The sequence below is a fragment of the Xenopus laevis genome, chromosome 2L (genome assembly GCF_017654675.1).
Source record: "Xenopus laevis strain J_2021 chromosome 2L, Xenopus_laevis_v10.1, whole genome shotgun sequence".
Taxonomy (NCBI): domain Eukaryota; kingdom Metazoa; phylum Chordata; class Amphibia; order Anura; family Pipidae; genus Xenopus; species Xenopus laevis.
Genome location: NC_054373.1, coordinates 41,064,449 through 41,087,321, shown reverse-complemented (window position 1 = coordinate 41,087,321; position 22,873 = coordinate 41,064,449). Strand labels below are relative to the sequence as shown.

The 22,873-nt window shown below is 38.0% G+C and overlaps 1 protein-coding gene across 3 annotated transcripts; it reads right to left on the bottom strand.

Moving 5' to 3' along the window:
* Positions 1–1,955: 1,955 nt before the first annotated feature.
* Positions 1,956–22,357, bottom strand: LOC108707983 (choline-phosphate cytidylyltransferase B). Of its 3 annotated transcripts, none has more exons than XM_018246172.2 (8): positions 22,241–22,357; positions 14,752–14,851; positions 14,049–14,165; positions 12,166–12,317; positions 10,469–10,547; positions 8,065–8,207; positions 3,080–3,268; positions 1,956–2,183 (listed from the first exon to the last, which is right to left on the bottom strand). In XM_018246172.2, the coding sequence occupies exons 1-8, from the start codon at positions 22,355–22,357 to the stop codon at positions 1,974–1,976; spliced, it is 1,107 nt and encodes a 368-aa protein (XP_018101661.1). In that variant the 3' UTR covers positions 1,956–1,973. The 3 variants fall into 3 exon arrangements, with proteins under 3 accessions (XP_018101661.1, XP_041437686.1, XP_041437687.1); XM_041581752.1 differs by having other exon boundaries at positions 1,956–2,180; positions 22,241–22,323; XM_041581753.1 differs by lacking the exon at positions 14,752–14,851 and having other exon boundaries at positions 22,241–22,315.
* Positions 22,358–22,873: the final 516 nt, after the last annotated feature.

Below are 22,873 nucleotides of genomic sequence, written 5' to 3'. Positions count from 1 at the left end.
GAAAAAATTTACTTTTCCGTCATGAATCACACTACTGACATTCTGAGTCCCGCCAGCCTCATAATAAAGATTCCTGATATGGATTCTAAACAAAGTGGGGGTACATTTGCAGCTGGAATACAGAAGACACACATTTAGCGCTACCTATTTCCCATTCAGTTCTGCTACTTTGTTGAATTCTCACTCTAGACACACGTATATGTAAACTATATACTATATATATATATACTATATATATATATATATATATATATATATATATATATATATATGTAAACACGTATATGTAAACTAAACTAAGGGTGAAATAGGGCTCCACCAGAGGGCGCCACTCTATTCACTCGCTATTACATATTATAATCACCTTCACCCGTGATAAATATGTCCATAAAAATCCTTATAAAAGGAAAGTGGCAGAAGCTTTGGTGGAGCACTGTGAGCACTGCTTCATTGTTTAATAAATATGCTAAAGCCAGTAAAGGTATGGGACCTTTTATCCAGAATGCTTGGGACCTGGGGTTTTAAGGATAAAAGATCTTTCCGTAATTTGGATCTTCGTAGTTTGTCTACTAAAAAATTATTTAAATATGAAATAAACCCAATAGGCTGGTTTTGCTTCCAATAAGGATTAATTATATCTTAGTTTGGATATGGTATAATTAAACAGTACCTTGTACTTGATCCAAACTAAGATATAATTAATCCTTATTGAAAGCAAAACCAGCCTATTAGGTTTATTTAATGGTTAAATGTTTTTTTTTACCAGACTTAAGGTATGAAGATTCAAATTATGGAAATGGAGACCATATATAGCTTCTGCCTAGGGAAAAAAATATGTTTTGGAAGGATGGCTAGTGTCAACCTCCTGGAAACCAAATCTGGGAGATTTTTCCTTGACCTCACCCATGGCATAGCCGGAACATGCCCCTTACTTTACTATAAATTAGGGATGCATCAAATCCAGGATTCGGTTCGGGATTCGGGCAGGATTCGGCTTTTTCAGCAGGATTCAGATTTGTGCAAAAGACCTTGTGCTTTGCTGAACCAAATCCTAATTTGCTTATGTAAATTAGAGGTTGGATGGTTTTTGTCACAAAACAAGGAAGTAAAAAATCTTTTTTCCACTTTTTCCTTTCTTTCCCCTTATGATACACATCCAGTCACTCCAGCCTTTACAGTATACTATACTATCATTTCCTAGCACCAGTGAGTTCTCCAGCTAGAATTTAATTAGTGCAACAACATAAATAAATAAAACAGGTATATTAAATGCAACTTTTTCAGTCTCTTTACCATCCCTAATTCAACAAAATTCAAGTGAAGGCTAGCTAGTTAATGCATAGGAATGAAACAGCCTGCTTGGTAGGTTACAAGCTAATTGAGTTGTCATTTTATAGCAATATCCCATAATTCATATATAAAACAGAAAAAAAAAAATTTTGTCGGCCTACTGTGCTCTTAGGCACGACATGTATTGTAATATCCATATGCTTACCTTCCAGAATGGCTACTCTTCTCTGCCGGGATATTATGATCTCTTTCAAGTGGAATCCCTTGGGTTTGAAGGGTCTTTTCATTTCAGCCTATGAGGACGTGCCCCAACAGACACGAAATGCGTTAGGCCGTTGTCTACTATGTCCTAATAAACTTTTTGTACTTTTCACTACCTTTGACTGATTTTTGGAGGTACTCACAACTATTGTTGTGTCCTTTCATTTCCCCATATCAGTAATACATTAAATTAAGGTCCTTCCCTTATGAGTGACCCTGTCAGTGACACCAATTCCAGTAACTGAGACCAAACCTTTACATTTTGTATTTCAAAGACCAGATTAAGATGCGCGAGTACTTCTTGACACCACAGTGATCTCCAAATGAAATCCTTATAATTGCCTGTGTCCTGTGAAAGGAATATTTTGGAAAACCCTTCTCTAACTAGAGGCCTAACCGTTTCTTATTAAAGTTCCTGTAGGTTACTTCTCATCCTCATCTCCCTCGCTCATGCTGCTAATGGAGGCTGAAGCTCCTTTTGGAGAAGGAGGTGATGACTTGTTATGCATCCATGATAATGTGGGAGATGGAGAGCGTGAGGGCGAGCGCTCCCTTGTAGGACTGCCAGTGGGACTATCTCTTGGAGACAGGCTTTGTAGCATCCTTCCACTGCGCTCCTGGAACATCTGCTTCTGGAGGGAAAAGAACCCAGTAAGTGCATTCTTAGATGGCATAGGTCCCATATAATGAAACTACGTACAAAAGCTATTTGGAATTGCATAAAACTGATATCTAAAATTATGTGAAAAAAATAATTATAAGAATATATATATATATATATATATATATATTTATAATTATAAGAATACTCTTTTTTTACATTACAAGAATTCTTGTTTTTTTTTTAAATACTGGGACAAAAATAAAATTCAAACAGCAGTTCAATTGATATCACAATTTTTACCTTCCTCTCAGGAAAATGTATTAAAATGTACATAATTAAAGCAATCTATGGGCCTCATTTATTAACATTTGTGTTTTTGCCATTTTGCAAAAAAAAAATTGCAAAATTGGAATATATTCGAATAATTATAATCTAAAGATTTATCAATGGATTTATCAATGGAAGAAACCTCAAAAAAAATCACTAAGGGAAAACTTGGCAATTAAACCTGGAGCTACAGAATTTGACTATAGAAGTCAATGAAATGTGTATTTTCAACATTCAACCTATTCTATAATTCTATTTTCTTTTAATGGTCACATTTTTTTTAAAAAATAGATGAAACAATTAGATTTTCAAGGAAATCTTTGTTATTTTGTGAATTACTGTGATTGAGTTTATTTGTGATCTTTTTTTCATGATCAAGTTTTTGAAAAATCACAATGTAAAATTTCAATAAATTTGCCTCCTAATATTTCCCCCAAATATATTTTATTTTCTTATATAAATGAATAGTTTGTATGAATTGTTTTACCGATTTAACTGCATGCTATGTATTATGTATTAAAATTCAGCTATGAATTAAAATTCCTACCAGTGATTTTGGATTCAGACAGCACTTGGAAACTGAAATCAGGCACCTACCCAGGCTCCATCAGGTCCAAATAACTCTAAGAAGTTTCCAATAAACTCTCGTGACTTCTCTTCCCACTTCTGAATAAGGTCGTGGCTCTTTTCCTCTACTTTATAAACAAATTCCTTTGATTTTTCTTCCACATTTTTTACTTTTTCTTTCATTTTGTCAACTTGATTCTGAAATCTGTATTTTTTCTCCTAATCAATGAGACATGGAAGATAATAAATGATGAGCATAATAAACACCAATTGGTATATATTATTTAAAGAGACACTATGCACTAAAGGCCAGAGTCAAATTTGTAAATTCTGTTGCCCCGTCTTTTCTCAAGAAAAAATCTAGCAAGAAAACAAGTCACATTATTTACACGTACGCTAGAGGACATAATAGGCTGATGTTTTGGGGGTGGGTCAATTTTCACATAGAAATAAACAAAGAACAAGAAAGAACAGAACAGAAATGGTTCTTCATATACAAGTATTAGACCTGTTATCCAGAATGCTCATGACTCAGGGTTTTCCCAATAATGGATTTCTGTAAAGATCTTTTCTTCATACCTTAAGTCTAGAAAATCAAATAGCCTGTTGTTGCTTCTAATTAGAATTAATTATATCTTAGTTTGGATCAAGTACAAGGTACTGTTTTATTATTACGGAGAAAAGGGAAACAACAGTTTAAAAATTTGGATTATTTGGATGAGTCTATAGCAGGCAGCATTTCCGTAATTCTGCACTTTCTGGATAATGGGTTTCCGGATAACGGATCCCATACGCTGTGCACAGAGCAAACTGTTTTGTCTTAAACAAGGTCATTATTTAGCCTTATGCATTTTATGTTATAACTAGTACTTAATCATAGGAAATGTTGCCGTTACAGAAACTAACGTGAGTTATAGACTGAAAAAGAAAGCATTAGGAATTTCAGAATGACTAACAAGCGTATATCCGAGGAGTGGTTATCTGTATATATGGCAGCAGGCTGGTCCTGGCAGGTAAGTGTCTGGATTATATGGCCATAGGATATTGGTATTATCCACTTAAAGGACCCGTAACATCAAAAAAATATTTTAAAAAATTCTTTAGTATACATAGAAAAAAAACCCACCAAGACAAATTAAACTTTTAAATCACAAAGCCTTTATTAAGAAATAACTGGCCGAAACTACGCTTCCTCTCCTCTTCAGGAAGGGCGACACTGCGCCGATCCATCATGCGGCCCTCGATTTCTCCTCCCTGGCTATCTCCTATAAGGAAGGCAGGGAGGAGAAATCGAGTGCCACACGTTGGGTCACCCGATTGTTTTCTGAAGAGGAGCGCAAGCGAAGTTTCGGTAAGTATTTCTTTTTTTTTTTTTTTTGTAAGATTTTCTTTATTAACTTTTTCACTTTTTATACATAGAAGAAAGAAACTAAAGAAAACACAAAAAGGAAGAGAAAAGAAAGATGGGCTTCCCAGATCACAGTCTCATTTAAAGTGTAATTGGCTGGTAATTCAACAATGTCTCATTTTATCCGTTACCCGGATCAGTTAGCGCATCGTCCAGCCAGCGATCCCATATTTTCCCGAACTTTTCGGGGCAACCCCGGGCCAGGTATACCAATTTTTGTTTTGGAAGCATGTCGTCAATGAGTTTTTTCCAGAACTTCAAGGTGGGCGGCTCCATAGATTTCCATGTCAGGAGTATTGCCTTTCTGGCATAGTGGAGTAACTGATGGAGGCACAACCTGTCTCCTGACGGAAGACTCAAATCTCCAATGTGCCCCAATAAACAAAATTCAGGGGTCCGGATGTTAGGTAAGCCCAAAGAGGAGACCATAAAAGTAAGTATTGAAGTCCAGAAGCGTTGTATCTTAGGGCATTCCCAGAACACATGCAAATAATTGCCTTGTTCAGCATTACATTTAAAACATACATCCGGATATCCTTCATATATTTGTGCCAACCTGTGCGGAGTATAATAAACTCGATTCAGAAATTTCGTGTGAATGTATCTATCCCTTATTGAAATGTTTATTTCAGGGATCTGCTCCAGTATTTCCCTCCAAGATCCCTCATCTATATCGGGAACATCTTGGGCCCATTTACCCTTAATATGCCCTATTGGATCGAAGTCCCCCTGCTGGAGGATGGCATAGAACCAACTGACAGGTTTAGAGAGCTCAGGCCTGCGCAAGTAGCGTTCAATAGTGGATTCTGCCACGTTCACAGGTTCCATGGCAAATTGGGCCACGAACACATGTCTGAGCTGCAGATACCTGAACAGCATACTGTTCTGTAAATCAAATTCCTGTTTCAGTTGAGCAAACTGTTTGATGTGCTCAGAGGACACTATGTCCTTAAGATATTTAACCCCTGCATTAGCCCAAACACTTACATCTGGGATAGCCCTGAACTGGGCAAGGTTCTTATTGCCCCACAATGGGGTCCATTTGGACCATTTGCCTCCCTTCCTGTACTCTGCAATTACCGTTTTAGAAAATATGTGCAGCACTGATTTCATATTGGGGGTTAAGGGGTACACCGATGTGAGCCCTCTGTGAAGTTGATTGGCCAGAGCTTCAAAAGAGGAGATCACCGCTGCGTCCAGTACAGTCGCTTGATTATTAGGATCAGGGTTAAGCCACCACCAGGCATAGACCAGCTGACTAGCATAAAAGTATAATTGAAAATTGGGAAGCGCTAGGCCTCCTTTAGTCACCGGGGCTTGCAGCATTTGCAGAGAAATGCGAGGTCCTTCCCCAGCCCACACCACATTTCTGACACAAGCATCCAGCTCTTTGAACCACCTTCTGCTAGGTATAACAGGCGCATTATGAAATGCGTAGAGAAATTTTGGCAGGAAAATCATTTTTATTAAATTAACGCGGCCTGGGAGGGATAACGGGAGGTTAATCCAGTTCTGAGCTTTCTGTTTTAGGGCTCTCACTACCGGGGAAAGGTTTAATTCCATGTATTGCTGTGGGTCTTTATGAATCACTATACCTAAATATGTAAAAGAAGATACCCACTGCAAAGGGATTCCCTGGGGCAAATCCCTGCCGCACTCACCATCAATTGGAAACAGCACTGACTTTGCCCAGTTGACCCGAAGGCCAGAATGGTCACCAAACTGCACCACCTCCCTCAAAAGCTCTTCAAGAGAGTCTCTAGGATTGGCCAAATATACTAGCATATCATCTGCGTATAATGAGATTTTCTCTACAACCCTTTGGATCTTGAGCCCCTTAATATCAGGATTATTCCGAATTAGTATAGCCAGTGGCTCTATTGCCAGGGCAAATAACAAAGGGGACAATGGGCAGCCTTGCCTGGTACCTCTAGCTAGTTGGAACTCCTGGGACAGCTCTCCGTTAATCAAGATTCTGGCTCGTGGAGCATCGTATAATGCTTTAACCCAATTGATGAAATGTTCTCCCAACCCATATCTTGTTAGAAGGGGCCAGAGATACGACCATTCCACCGTATCAAAGGCTTTTTCCGTATCAAGGGACACTACTACTCTTTCCCCCGTGTCCTCATGAGTGGCCCATATGTTAGTAAAAAGTCACCTTATATTAATATCCGTGGCCCTTGTAGGCATGAAACCTGTCTGATCAGGGTGGATTAGTTGGTCTACAACCTGCTTTAGCCTATTGGCCAAAAGTTTAGCTAGTATTTTAATATCCGTATTTAAAAGGGAGATGGGCCTGTAGGATTCACATCTGTCAGCTGGCCTCCCTGCTTTCAGAATTAACGTAATTGTGGCTAACTTGGAGCTGTCTGGTAAGGGGGTCCCTTGGAGTATGGCATTGAATAACGAGTGAAGCCTGGGCGCCACCAATTCTTTCTGCATTTTGTACCATTCTATAGGTAACCCGTCCGGTCCAGGGGATTTCCCACTGGGAATTGCATCTATAGCCTCTGTTATTTCTTCCAAGGTGATTTGCTGGTTAAGCAGGGTGGATTCCTCAGGGTTTAGTCTTGGAATCCGGATCGTATCTAGGTATTGGGCGAGTGTTGCTAATGAGTTATGTGTTTTGGGACTGTATAACTTAGAGTAGAACTTAACAAACTGAGCCTGAATCAGGGTTTGCTCATGAATTTCTACCCCTTCGGCTGTGGACAGCCGTGGGATAGATGTTAGTTGTTGCGGTTCCCTTGAGAGTATGGCCAGGAGCCTCCCACATTTATCCCCCCTATCATACCACGAGGCTGCTCTCCTAATTTCCCACTGGGAGTATTTATTAACATAGGCTAAATTAACATTCCTTTGCGCGAGCTCAAGAGCCGCCCCCTGCAGTTCAGTAGGTACATTAGCAAAGTCTTGCTCAGTCTCTGCCAATCTTTCCCTCAACGTTTGCAGCTCTGCATCATGTCTGCGCCTGGACTCTTTGATTAAGGAGATGTGGTAAGTATTTCTTAATAACAACTTTGCAATTTTAAAGTTTAATTTGTCTTGGTGTTTTTTTTTCAATGTATGCTAACGATTTTTTTTTTTTTTTAAAAAATTTATGTAACTGGCCCTTTAAGTTACCAGTTACAGGGAAATTAATGGAGCGAAAATTTGATTACAGGGGGCGATGAGCACAAAAGAAAAGAAAAAGTCATGCTGATAAAGATCACAAAATACTGAAGGTAGGAGAGGAATCCAAAAGTGACATTAGACCTTGCAAAAAAACAAAATCTTATTTACAGACTACATTGAAATAATCAATCATGGGAGGTCAAGGTAGTAAATGCAAACAAATCTAAAGCTAACACAAACACAAGATAACCATAACCCAGGTGAGATATAATAACACAGTAACACTCCAAATTTCAGAACCTCGCTATGGTTAAGGTTACAATTTAAACAAATGCAGCATTTAGGAGAATGGTAGGAGGATTTAGTTAGTGTACAACAGCAGAACTTCACTATGGTCATTACCTATCCAGGCAGAGAAAGAGAGCACAAACTAAACATTGTTTTGGGGATAGTTCCTGAACTCAAGCAATAAACTGGTCTTTATACTTACATTTATAAAACTAACATTTAGCTCTTTTGCAGTGTAGCCTCTTTGTAAGTTGCGCCTTGCATAAACATCATAATCACGCACAATTCTAGTGATTATGTCAGATGTGGAGATGCCTTCTGTCCTTTGTGTTGGCACAAACATGCCTGTCAAAGATAAATACAAAGGAGGATACACGACTATATGTTCTTCTTTTCAAAATACCGCCTTCCCAAAAAGCAGCAAGTTGTTTTATTTTAAAGAAAGAATCAGTAAACTAGAATGAGGTAGGCATTTAGTGGATTTTATTGCTAATGTTTGGTATATGTTTTTTTTAATTTTTCTGTCACTAGTTTGGCATTTGAACCTTTTGCCACAAATCACCTGCAGGAATAAAGCTCCTTGTGGGTGACAAAGCACGCCTTCTTTAAAATGAACAGCAATCACCATAAGTAAAATAATATTGCGGCATAATCAAGTGAAAATGCTGGTGAAAGTAGTTTTGCATGATTCACATCCTCAATTATTCCTCAATATTCGACCCTCGTAGTAAAATCTTCGAATATCGAGGTCGAAGGATTTACCGCAAATGTTTTGATCGAACGATCGAAGGAATAATCGTTCGATCGAACGATTAAATCTTTCGAATTGAACGATTCGAAGGATTTTAATCCATCGATCAAAGGATTTTCCTGCAAAAAAAACTTAGAAAGCTTATGGGGAAGGTCCCCATAGGCTAACATTGGTGCTCAGTGGCGGTGGCGAAGTAGGTAGTCCAAGTTTTTTTTAAAGAGACGGTACTTCGACTCTCAAATGGTCGAATAGTCGAACGATTTTTAGTTCAAATCGTTCGATTCAAAGTCGTAGTCGAAGGTCGAAGTAGCCCAAAAAAAAACTTTGGAATTCGAAGTATTTTTCATTCTAATCCTTCACTCGAGCTAAGTAAATGTGCCCCTATATGTCCCGTGGTTTCAACAATCTAGGCTAAAATTGCTCTCTCATTGCAAGGCTCTGACAATCAGACATTCGTCTAAAGGTCAGATTACAATGCAATAACAATAGAAATCTAGACTTTAATCTGCTTTCTAGTTGTCATGGTGACTGTCTCTAGCAACAGGCATTATTATAATTTTCAGGTAGAATAAAAAGACAAAGAATTCAAACAAAAAATAAAACCACTCGCCATATATTTTAGTTTTTATAAAGCGGTGTTCAGTTTTAAATTCACTTTTAGCTTTATATAGAAGGAACACAAAACTACTGAAATCTAGTGGGTGGTGGCTCCGATAGTGACGAGGCCCATACCACATAGACTCATGCAAACCAGTTCAGGTGAACAACCAAATTAAACTTAATAACTACTGTAACTGACTCATAAAACGTCACCTTTAATAGTGTCTTTTTAAAAAATATATAAATAGTACAACAGGCCATGCCCACACGACACACCACACTAAATATGTACAAACTCACTGCCATAAGTAGGTCTAAGCAGTGCAGGACTTTAGCCTTAAAATCAGGAATAAAAACTGCATAAAGATGATAGGTGGGGGTATCAAGTTACTGCCTAGTGTTGCAAATAATTCAGGTAGCGTTATAAAGTTTTAACCCAAATGGTAATCAGCTCCCCTTCCCTTCTTGTTCCGAGTTCCCCGCAGCCAAATTCTGCCTATCTACATTGGGAACGGATGGGAGCTAAGTCCCCCACCGTCCACCTATGCTGCCCTACGCATTTTGCCGTTAACACGGCTTCCTCGGGGGCCTATGCCTACGCCCCTGAGGAAGCCTTGTTAATGGCAAAACGTGTAGGGCAGCATAGGGGGACGGTGGACTTAGTTTAGTTTTATGAGTCAGTTAGTCATTAAGCTTAAATTGGTTGTTCACCTGAACTGGTTTGCATGAGTCTATGGAGTATGGGCCTCGTCACTATCGGAGCCACTACCCACTAGATTTCAGTAGTTTTGTGTTCGTTTTATGGTTTTTCCAAACCTGCGGGTGTAAAACAACTTCTACTTTTTTCTCTAAGCTCAACTGGTTAATATATATTTGACATAGAAGGACCTATTACAATCAACATTTCAAATGGTTTTCATTATTTATTTTGTATGTTTTTTTTGAACTATTAGAATTCCTTATTTTACCTTCTAGCCTACAATTCCTAACAACTATCTGGATATTGGGGTCACTGACCCCAGCAACCAAAAAAAAACCATATCAACTCAATAACATTTTTTATATTTAGTTTTGTTTTGAATTGCTTATATTTCTTTTTAGACCTCTTCTATTGACCTTCCATTTTAATTTCCAAGCTACTGTGTGGTTTCTAGGGTAATTATGTAGAAGTTATAGATGTCAGCTGAGATCTCGAGAAATGACTATGTGAATGGAGGTTTATGCATTATATGTAGATACATAAAATGATGCTTACCAGCTTCCTTTATATGCTTGTACACATCATCTGAACCTGCAGAAGAGTACGGGAAGTCATCATGTGCAACAAAATCTATCTAGAAACAAAAAAAGGCTTTATTATACAGTTCCTCATTCAAACTGGTATTAAGTCTTTGCATCAAAAGTTATCACAAATATGAGATATGTATCTGTAAGGATATTTAATAGATTCCTATGCTCTGTCAGTAGTAGATTATAATAATGATTGTTGAGTAGATGATCTAAGATTAAAACACAATAGAATTGGTGCTTTAGTCAAAAGCCTCCCTTTGCCACAAACGAGGAAAAGGTAACGTTGTAGCCGAAGAAATGGAGCCTAAAGCATTACTCCGCAAAAACCAGTGTGTCGGAATGTTCCGCTCTGGCCGCGGCAAGACAGACAATCCAAATGAAGAGGTACGGACTCAACTGGAGAAAGTCCACATCGGAACCAATATTATAAAACTTAAATAGCTTTATTGAAGTATTGATTAAAATCACAGATAGCGGGCAGGGGGAAGCTTCGCTCGATGCGTTTCGTGAACTCTAGGTCACTTCATCAGGTTCACTTCTGTGGACTTTCTCCGGTTGAGTCCGTACCTCTTCATTTGGATTGTCCCTTTGCCACAATAATGTCCTTGTAAGGTGCATGGTTTTTAAAGATCTGGAAGAGCCTGCAGTATCCAAGATTAAAATTTCCTATAATAATGTCCCATGTGACCTAATTATAGAGACCAACAACAGGTAGACAACAAATATATAAATATAATTATTCTACTGCCTTTTTGGCATTTTATTTCGCTTAGATGATTTCTCTACTAAAAACAAAATCACAAAGAAAAACAAATTCATCAAAACCAACAATAAAGTGGCTCAAGATAGATGTGTCCATCCCAAAATGGTACAGTTAAAAGTTATCTGGAAAAAGGGGGGTTCAGCAAAAAAATAAATAAATAAATACCCAAGTAAAAAGATTTAACTGGACGAAAGAGAAGAGAATACTTAGACTACTCAAGAGTAGGGGTGACCAAATAAGCGGCTGAGATACTGTTCCAGCAGAAGAAGGGAGAAGGCCATATGTAGACTATCCTTGCTCAAGAAAATAGTATGAAGCATAAAATGCCAATGAAAATATGAGATATCTAAGATCCTATATAACTGCTATAAATGGATAGTGAAGAGGGCAAACAATTCCAATGAAACCCAAGAAGCAAAAAGTTCATAATTGTAATCAATGTATTATACAGAAAATCATCCCATGAAATGGGATAGCCTTGTGCCACTGGCACTTTTCGATGAATAAAGTACTCCATATAATATATATGAAGGGCCAAATGGATGTAAGCTTGCACTATTACAGTAACCTATAGCAACCAGAAAGTGTGATTATAACTACACTGGCTAATGAAAGCTAATTGCTAATATTTGACAAAATAACCACACCAGAAATTCAACTCAAAATTATTTTGGTTCCTAAGGCCAATTGTAAACAAATCACCATATGTGACCCTTGTGTCCCATACAAGTCTCCTAAGAGCAGCGACTGCTTACCATTGAGGAGAACATTTTGGGGAGTGATTTGTATCCATTTAATAAAATAATATGTGTGACATACTGAGAACTAATGAGAACTATCTTATAGTGCACTCACAATGCTGACATTAATCATTATTAGAGTTAATAAACAAAATGTACCTTATGCTTCTCCAGGAACTCTGGAGTTAGGGTCCATGGAGCATCTGTGATAATCTCATCCACATAACGACAGTGACGCAAAGCCTCATAACGCTCAGTCTCATTCATCACAGTAAAGCCTTTGTATTTGTGGGTCAGTTCATCACTGCAAACTTTTTATCCAAAACGAGAAACAAATGCGTATGCATGATGCAACTATATCATGTTCTGCATTAGGGACATATTAGTCCATAAAACCTAGTGGATACTGCAATTTGAACACCCCCCCATTCTGTTTTACTCGATATGTAGGTTACCATGTTCTGAAGAGAGAATTCACCTTCAAGATAATTTGGTAAAATGTTTAAATATAGTTGGTATCGTTTTCAGCTGATATCTAATTATTCCCTGGCATAGGACTGAGCAAATCCTTGTGATAAATAATTAAACATATGGGGCTAGGTCTGTTAAGCCCCATATTTCCCATTCACAGGTGTATCTTTAACGATTACACTTTAGGGCCATCTATGATATAGGGGCAGATATATTAAGGCTTGAGTTGTGTTTTCTACAAAAAATTTGCATTTTCAAGGTTATTTTTGAGTCAAAAAATAATTTTTTCAGAAAAAAAACCTAATTTTTTTCAAGATTTATTATACCCCGACCCTGGGGTATAATAAATACCTTGACACAATCTAAAACCTGTCAAGGTCATGTAGAAATCAATGGCAGAGATCCCTTCAACCATTTAAAGATGTTAATAGCCTTCATGTTGTTCGAATTTTGTTTGGAGGGTTTTACCCACTCTATCAATTTGAACAATTTGAGTGATTTGAGTTCTTCTTTGGTGAAAACTCTATAAATTCGAGTTTCCATGTTGTTAACCCAAACTCAAGTTTTTTTGAGATTTCTCATCATATCTTAGTTTAAATCACTCAGCATGGAATGAATTTGGTCTGCCTTTCAAGCTTCAGTGTCTTTATCTCTAAAGAATGTGGTACAAACCTTGTTTGAGTATTTTTATGTACATTTGGTTCTTAGATGCTCCAAAAACAAGTTTTGTAAAGTGGGAAAAACCAAAGGAACATATGTATGTGTATATCACACAGCACCACTCCCAAGTAGGGCATAAAGCTAGGGCAGGGAAAAGGATCAATCACACAACCGCATAGGTGGGAACGGAGAGAACCCATTCTCAATGTGATCTTCTGTCTCTAACACTCTTGGCCTTGGGTCTGAACTATGGTGGCCTTGGGTCTGAACTGTGGTTATTTGGGTACTGGCAGTCTTCGACTTAGTGCTCCCCTAAGACAGACAAGGGTGCCTAATGTACACCTGTACTGGAAGCTCGAGAGAAGTTCACTGCCAAACTGAACAGGGCAAACAAAACTAGAGACTGATGAGGTCAGGGGTCACAGACAGCTACTATAAAAGAGAGTCAATCCAGTGCTGTATGAAAGGTTCATGTCTAATTGGATTAGAAAGTATTAAAAGAAAATTTGTTTATTTGCTAGATAAATGGGCACAAAAGAATATATGGTGGAGGCTATGATTAAGGTCTTTTCTGAATTAAGAGTCTTTCCTGAAACACGGCAGGCGATGTGTATCTACCAACTGGTGCAATAAATACCCTTTTAATTCATTTTACCTGGAGTGCCGTCTAATCCTTTTTGAATTGTTATATGCACAGCTGAGGTGCTGGTGGCTGAGCACATGGGAGTGGAGTGGAACGGAGTGGAGGAAGAATCTTGCAAGGGTTGAGTCTGGATTGACTATTCTTTCTGACTTAAGCTAAATGTGCTTAAAAGTATACATTTCAAATAAAATAGTTGTATATTTGCCTACAAACTGAGATACGACTTGCTTTTGTTACTCTTATTACCAATATTTTGTCAATGTGTTACCTCCAACAAGCAGGTAGCTGTTAGGAAACAGGTTTTTGGCTTGCATAAGGGCTCTTGCATGACCCGAGTGGAAAAGATCAAATATCCCATCTGCATATACCCTGACAGGTCGATCAACTGGAAGAAAAACATTACAATGACATTACAATGACAATCTGATCCTTCCCAATATGGGGAGTTTGGGGGTACTCCCACTAAAGAAGAATTCAGACATTAATTATAGAGGAGTCAGACCTCACATTTGAGGGGGGCCTGGACCACAGGGTCAGCTTCCTCTATAGTTATAAAAATCTCCCTCCCCAACTGCTCTCCTACCTAAAGGCAAATGGGTGGTACAAGCTGGCAGGGAGCGGGTGGGCAGGTAGCTGCTCTGCCTACTGGGATCCTATGAAGATTTTTTGGCAGGGGTGGGGTAGTTAACCTTCTGGTACATATTTCGAAGATGCACCAAACATCCTTTATCTTAAAGGAATACATTCTAATCAGCATTTTACATTTTTTATAATTAAAGAAACATTTATTACTGCAGCTACTAAATTCTGACAAGAACTGGGATCTGCACAGGCAGCTATATTACTTTTATTTTCTACCCGAAAATCGGGATTTCGGGCTAGTATTGCTTTAGTTAACTGTTTAAAAAAGTAAAAGAGTACAGACATGGGGCAAATGTGACCATCCATACTTATTAAAGGCATGGACTTACCCGGTGTTCCAATACAGGCCTGAGCAATGGTTAATTTCTCGTGTGGAGCCTTACACTCATAAGTCGTTTCTTCTGCAAATGGGGCAGGTGCAATTATAGTCTAATATGGAAACAGAAACCGAACGATAAAAAAAAAATGAAAGGCATACATAACATGAGTCACCCTCAATCATTATTATTGTAAAGCTGGCCATACACGGGCCGATAAAAGCTGCAGACAGACCGAGTAGGGGCTTTTCCGATCGATATTTGGCCGAAAGTCGAGCAGGTGACAATCGGGCAGAATTAAAAATCCGACCGCCCTTGTTGTCTAGGGCCCACGATCGGATCAGCCCGGGGAGAGATCCTTGCGTAATGCATCTCAAGCTATTCAATAGACTGTTCCTTTTTTTTTAGAAAAACAAATCCTTTTTTGAAAAAGTCAAATATTCTAAATCTGTGCTTATTGTGTTTTAATTACATTTATTTGATTTGTAGATATTTAGAGGTTACATGATTACATTTCACCATGGCATCATTAGTCCTGCAGTAATATATTTATAAACTAGGCAAGACTATGTTTAAAGGGCAACTATCGTGAAAATGAAAATTTAATATAAGCTTCATCATACTATAATAACAAACTTTCTAAATATAATCAATTTAAAAAAATATGTACCGTTCCTGAAATAATCAAGTTTATCTTCACTATCCCTCTCTCAGCATCTGTTTCTCTTCATTCAGGAGTTGGGTGTCAGATTTTCATTGATAGTTTGTTCCAATACATCTTATAGGGGGGCTTCCTTTTCTAGCAGATGAATTAGAGCTCACTTAAATAACTGATTCCAGTACAACAAAATCTAACAAAATAACTGTCTTTTGCACAAATCCTGCATGTAGAGAGACCTGATGTCTGGTGATTTTGAAAGAATGAGCTTTAATATATCTTCTAGGCAAAAGGAGCCTCCCTAAAAGATACATTGGATCTAACTGTCATTCAAAATCAGACTCCTAACTCCTGCCTGAAGTGAGACAGAAGAGAGGCAGAAGCTGAGAGGGGAGAGGGAAGAGTAACTTGATTATTTCAGAAATGGGTTAGAGTTTTTAATCGATTTCATTAAGGGGCTGATTTATCAAAGGTCGAATGTTACAGTTTTTTTTACCTCGAATGACCTCAAAACTTGAATAGTATCTTATTTAAGAAAAAACTTGAACAACGAAAACTTGAATCAAATTCGAATTGAATTTTTTCTCAAATGTCAGGAAGGCTATTAACATTGTCAAATGGGTCCTGGGCCATTGACGTCTACATTTTAGGTGGCGAATAATCAAATTTGAGTTGTTCCCAGGGTCAAGGTATAATAAATCTCGAATTCAAATTTTAGTTTGGATTATTTCCAACTGAAATTTGTGAGTTTACACCAAAAATCCAACTCTAATTTACAATTCAAACCTTAATAAATCTGCCCCTAAGAAAATTTCTTATTTCTGTATGATGAAGCTTATATTAAATTTTTATTTTCATGATATTTCCCCTTTAAATAAGATTTCATATGGCTCCATGCTCTGCTCACTGTAAATAATAAGAGTGTGTGCCTTCCTGTGCCTGTGCTCTCAAAGCTACTGATTCTGCTATGTATTTAGAGGTATGAAACAGTGATCCACAATAGACCTCCAGCTATTCAAGAGCATTTAGACAAGGTTCTCTCTGAGGTGTATGATGGCTCCACCTAGTTGGGTGGACTTCCATTTGGTGAATTATATCTATTTAGGTCCTGCGGATAAATCTTCTTCCAGAATAGAAAAGTGTTCTAAAATAATCCCCCCGATGATTTGCTCTGTTTGAAAACAAATGTGCGTTAAACCTAGGCCTATTTTCTTTCAATAATCTCCTAGGGCACACGTTCTGCCTGTGCGGGAACTGATTACCAGCTGCAGGACTCGGACCACACTTATTATTAGTTTAAGATTTCACCCTACTTCCTTTATCTCAGCAGGGACCCGACTGAATGATTCCGAGCAAGTGACCTTACTTTCAGATAAAGACATGTTTTGAGGCTTATTCGAAAATACAGAGTTTGAAAGCACTGTTATTATGTAATAAAACAATTCTGACTGTATTATATGGCAGCCCGTTGAATACAATTGTCAAGTTCCTACAGATTACACAGCAAGTGCTTTGCTTATATAGACAGTCATGAATTCAGTTCTTCGTAGCTTATAGTGTTAATTATGACCCAATATATATTATACAAAATAAAGATATTAACCAACAAACACATTCTTCTAAATACACTATATTTTTTTACAGCTCTCACTGTGCTGACCGTTTTAATTTCAGAAATCCGAGATGGAGTTTGTATTCTTATTAAAATCAACAAGGTTTCTCAATTAAATTTTTTTTCATATTCACCTTATGAATTGTATCATCTGTCAGAGTGCTATTAAGTAACAGTCCTTCATGTGCAATAGCCCATTGGTCTTTAACTATTTGGCACATTTTTCCATTAAATTTGTCATACACATTGCATCACCCTCTAGCTATCACAAAACATTTCTAGTAATTTCTTATATTGCAATAGCAAATGTCCACTTGGTAGACAAAATTAAGCAAATGTAGTGCTCAAGGGTTGCTAAAAGTAAGACCATTATTGCATATAGAAAGCAACAAGCAATCAAAGCCCAAGCAAGCAATTAGGGATGCACCGAAGCCACTATTTTGGGGTTTACAGAATCCAGGAACCTTCATGAAAGATTCAGCTGAACCCTGACCAGAAAAATGATCCCATAACTCTATATTATATTAAAAATATGTTTTTATTCAAAAATCATGTTAAAAAGATAGACCACATGGTATTTCGCCTTATGCGTTTCATACCCTTTGGTAAAGCTAAATCCTTCTGAAAAGACAGAATCCTAGCTGAATCCCGAACCAAATCCTGGATTCGGTGCATCGCTACAAGCAATTGTGTGCAGTCTATTCAAACCCGACAAAGAAAAAGTTTAATATTTTTACAGACATCTACTAAAGAATTCAACATGTACTACCTTTAAGGCTGGCTTGGAAATTAGTTTCCTTAAAATGTATAATGTGGCACAGTATCTGGGGAGATTTTAAAGGGAAGATAAATCTTTCCAAGAATGCTCAATGAAACAAGAGAAAATGTAGTGGATAACAGGGGCAGTGTTCACTATGGCTAGAAAAGTTAGTACAGGTGTTGGAATGGGCGAGTTATCGCTTGTGTAAAAGGGGTGGGTTGAGTAGTAACCTCACTGCCCAGAAAGTATAAATGAGAAAATGAGTGGGTGCAGCTAAGAGAGCTTCCAAGGACTTTAAGGTAAATACAGCTATCCACAATTGCTCAGGACCTAGGGTTTCCAGGATAAAGGGTCTTTCCTTAATTTGGATCACCATTCTTTGTCTGCTATACTTTGTCAACATTTAAACAGTAAATAAACCCAATAGGATTGCTTTGCATCCAATAAAGATATAGATGCAAAGATTTCTCTTGCTGAATGACCGATTTTAGTGAAGTCCGACCAATCCTTAGAAATTATCGTGGGGTTAGTGGGATTCGAACGATCGAACATCTTACAATTTTTCGGCCGCCATCTGTCAGGAAATTGATCGGCCAGGTAAAAAAAGTCTTTGTGGGTCCCAGTGCAATCTATCTATGTTTGCAGGGCCAAGCAGGCAGCTCCCCTTTGTTTTCATGGCAAATTGGTCTTTTTAGTTGATGGATAATTCGTACGATCGTTCCGAGATAATCGTTGTCTCACGATGATGATCGGAGCTTTTAAAAATCTCAACATCTATGGTCAGCTTTAGTTGAGGTCAAGTATAATGAACTGTTTAATTAGTACAGACAAAAAGGAAATCATAATGAACAATTAGAATTATTTTCTTAAAATGGAGTCTACGGCAGATGGCTTTCCCATTATTCAGACCTTTCCGGATAACAGGTTTACGGATAATGGATCCTATACCTTTAATGAATGTTGTCAATAACACAACATTTGGGGGCAGATTTTTTTTAGTGGAATTCGACTAGGGAATAGTTAAAATTCGATTCAAGTTTTTTAAAAAAATTTGATTTTCGAAATTTATCATGTACTGGACCTTTAAGAATTCAAAGTCGACTATCCCCACCTTAAACCTGCCAAATTGCTGTTTTAGCCAATGGGGATGTCCTGGGATCAATTTGGAGTTGTTTGCAGCCTTCCTGAAAATCAAGTTTTTTAAGAGAAAAAACTCGAATCAAATTCGATTCGAGTTTGCGGGTCGATCCCATTAACTCGAGTTTGAAAAATTTGAATTTTTTGATAAATTCAGATTGGTCGTTTTTGTTTCAAATTTCAGGTTTATGGGAGTTTTTACAAACTCCCATGAACTCTAAATTCGACCCTTGATAAATCTGCCCCTTGATCATGCCTGTTCCAAATATGTATAGTTTTATGGAGATTCCTCAATTGTACAGATTGTACAGCAGTGCAAAAGAAGATTTGTCAAAGCAGACCCCACCAGACAAAAGCCTTCTTTACTTTGCAAGGTCAAGGCCAGCTCCCAAATATCCCCCACAATCAAGATTTTGTAAATATTACACTGTATTCTGAAAAATTTAAGTTATGTTAAAAACACAGAGAAAAAAGCAGGGCCGACCGGCACTCAACTGATCCACAGGACCAGAGGAATTAGATTAAAAGAATAATTTCATTTATACAAAGTTTAAAAGTATATAAGTCTACATCTCCATCCACCCTTCGCGTTTCGCACCCATTCAGGGCGCTTAGCCATGGGCCCATTTTTTGAAGATTTATTATTCCCCGAAGCTATATCTTGGATACAATAAACTTGAAGAATTGGACGGCACTTCTGGAAGGGCTTTATTAAGCAGTAAGCTAACGCGTTTCGGATATCTTGGATAGCTACGTAATAGAATTACAGTCCCCAAAAGGCACATTATATAATCAGCCATCATCAATATTTCTAGAACACACTTTCTATTTAGGCATTTACAGCTGTGTAGTGTGGAAAGTATGTTAAAAGTGTCTGATTTGTTAATCTCTTGCAATAGTAATGACACTGTCATTTTTTTTTTAAATGGGAAATTCTGTGTATGGTTGCCACCTTTCCCCCTGACGAACTCTGGTGGAGGTGGGACTGTGATGTAGTGTGGGGGGGTGGGCTATGACGTGACGAGGCAGGACTGTAGCGTCAGGGGCGGGGCTATGACATGGCAATCGGCCGATCGATACCGCAATCTCAGGAAATTCTGAAAAAAAATGGTCTGTTCGGGTCAAAACAAGACAGGTGGCAACAATAATTCTGTGTTGACACAAAACCTGCCCAATAGCTACCAAAGGAATCATTTTCAGATACCTGTAAGTCCTATCAACCGATTAGAAAGGCTGTAGTCATCAGCTTTCACTTACCCAAATATGGCCAACATAAGAGCCAATAAAAATCTACCCAAAAAACTGAAAATATTTTGACTCTTATTCTGCATCTATTTTTATTTTATTTTATGGGCAACAAAAAAAGTAAAATAACATTAGTAGCTTATTTTAAAATATACTTTGTATACCATATTCAGGTATGGCATCTGTTATCTGGAAACCCATGATCAAGAAAGCTCCAGAAAAGCCACCTCCCATTTACTCCATTTTAATCAAATAATCCAAATGTTTAAAACTGATTTCCTTTTGCAGTACAGGTATATGATCTATTACCTGGTTTGGGGTTTTCCAGATATGGACTTTTTTTCTTAAACACTACATTTTTGGGGCTTTTTGCCTAAAAACCTCAAATTTTTCGGGCTAAACCCAGCGCAAACCACGATAATTTAAAATTAAGATAGGTGCCTCTCCCATTGACTTATGCAGGACCTCGACAGGTAAGAGATGGCGGATTTTCGGATTCTGGCTTTTTGTAGCATTGCGGTATAGTAAATAACCCCCTAAATAAACCAAATAAGATTGTTTTGTCTCCAATATGGATTAATAAATCTTAGTTACCATCAATACAAGCTACTATTTCATTATTAGAGAGAGACATGAACTCTTTTAAAATTATTTAAATTAGGGATGCACTGAATCCAAGATTCAGTACGGGATTCAGCCAGGATTCAGCCTTTTTCAGCAGGATTTGGCTGAATCCATCTGCAAGGCCGAACCGAATATGAATCCTAATTTGCATATGCAAATTTTGGGCAGGGAGGGAAATCGGGTGACTTTTTGTCACAAAACAAGGAAGTAAAAAATGTTGTCCCCTTCCCACCCCTAATTTGCATATGCAAATTAGGATTCGGAATCTACTCGTTATTCGTCCGTATCTTTCACGAAGGATCTGGGGGCTCGCCCGAATCCAAAATAGTGGATTCAGTACATCCCTAATTTAAATGATTTGCTTACAATTATATCATTGGGATATGTCCTTCACGTAATTAGGGGGCACATTTACTATTGGTCGAATATCGGGGGTTAATTAACCCTTGATATTCGACCGTCGAAGTAAAATCCTTTAACTTCGAATATCGAAGTAGAAGAATTTACTGCATTTCCTTCGAGCGAATGATCGAAGGAAAAATCTTTCGAATCGAATGATTTGAAGGATTTTAATCCATCGATCGAACGATTTTCCTTCGATCAAAAACAGCTAGGAAAGCCTATGGGGACCTTCCCCATAGGCTAGGTGCTCGGTAGGTTTTAGGTGGCGAAGTAGGTGGTCGAAGTTTTTTTAAAAGAGACAGTACTTCGACTGGTCGAATGATTTTTACTTTGAATCGTTCAATTCAAAGTCGTAGTTGAAGGTCTAAGTAGCCAATTCGATGGTCGAAGTACCCAAAAAAATACATCGAGATTTGAAGTATTTTTTATTCTAATCCTTCACTCGAGCTAAGTAAATGTGCCCCTAAGTGTTTTCTGGATAATGGGTTTCTGGATAAGGGATCCCATACCTGTATTGCCTCCTCTTTTGAAATAAGCCTGTTTCAAAGATCTGAAAATATTGAAGAATGGTTGATTTTTCAAAGATTATTACATGGGGTAATTTAGTAAAGGCCATGAGATAGGGTAAATACATCCTTTATTTCTTTGCTGTCTGAGAGAAATGTTAACTTTGTGTTGTATTATCGGTGATAATGAAACCGGATGTGAGCAGAGACAAATGCAGAGAGGAGTGTTCCTCCAGCCGGTGTACAGAAGAGATCACTCCCTTTTAGCTGTGTGAGCTGCAGACGGATGCTCTCTGTGGTACAGTCCATCTAGGAATCAGTATAACCGTGTCTTTCGGGGAGGTTTAGCAAATTCAGTGTGGCGGAGGCATGAGTTGAAAGCAGCCTCGGGAATCCTGTCTCAGCCCATACTGCAATAATAATAATATTGTGCAGATATTGTACAGGGCACAGCCATGCTTTCCAATGCCACACACAAGCTTTGCTGCACAAAACACTTACATTCTCTCTCTCTCTGTACCACCTTTGTGTTTCATTGATGAGAGTGGAGTACTTACCGACCGAGGATGAGGACATGTGTGTTCTAATTCCTCCATGATTTCTAAGGGAAGCTCATCACAAAGGGATTTTGGGATATCAGTATCTGACTCAGCATCAATGCTGAGCACTGGCATGGCCAGGAAAAGAATACGTACAGCGTTCCAGTCTCTAAGGATTTTCCTTCTGACTCTTCTCGTAAGGGATATTTTTTTTCCCCTTCTCTCCTTGTTGTCCCTGGAGAAGCAGAAGGTTGATGTTTAAATCGTATAAGTAGTAAGAAGGATGCAGAGGCCCCAGGCTTATCACTATAACAACCAAGCAGCAGCACAGCATTCGTCATAGGACACACTCATTTGCATCTTGGCTTCTGATTGGGGCAAGGTCAGCTCAGCACAAGTTTAAATGTACGACGCTTCCCTTGAGCATGATTATGAACAATCGCTGAGCTTCATTTCTCAATCTATTTGTTGACGAATTCAGTAAGAATCGATAATACTAAAACAACAACTGATATTTGATTAATTGTTAACGTCAGCCTAAAAAATAATTGCTTGGCTAATAAAAGAAAATACAATTCTAAGCAATTTTGCAATATAAACGAGTTGCACATTTTGTCGGTTTTTACATTTTCTGGATATGTATTGCTATGT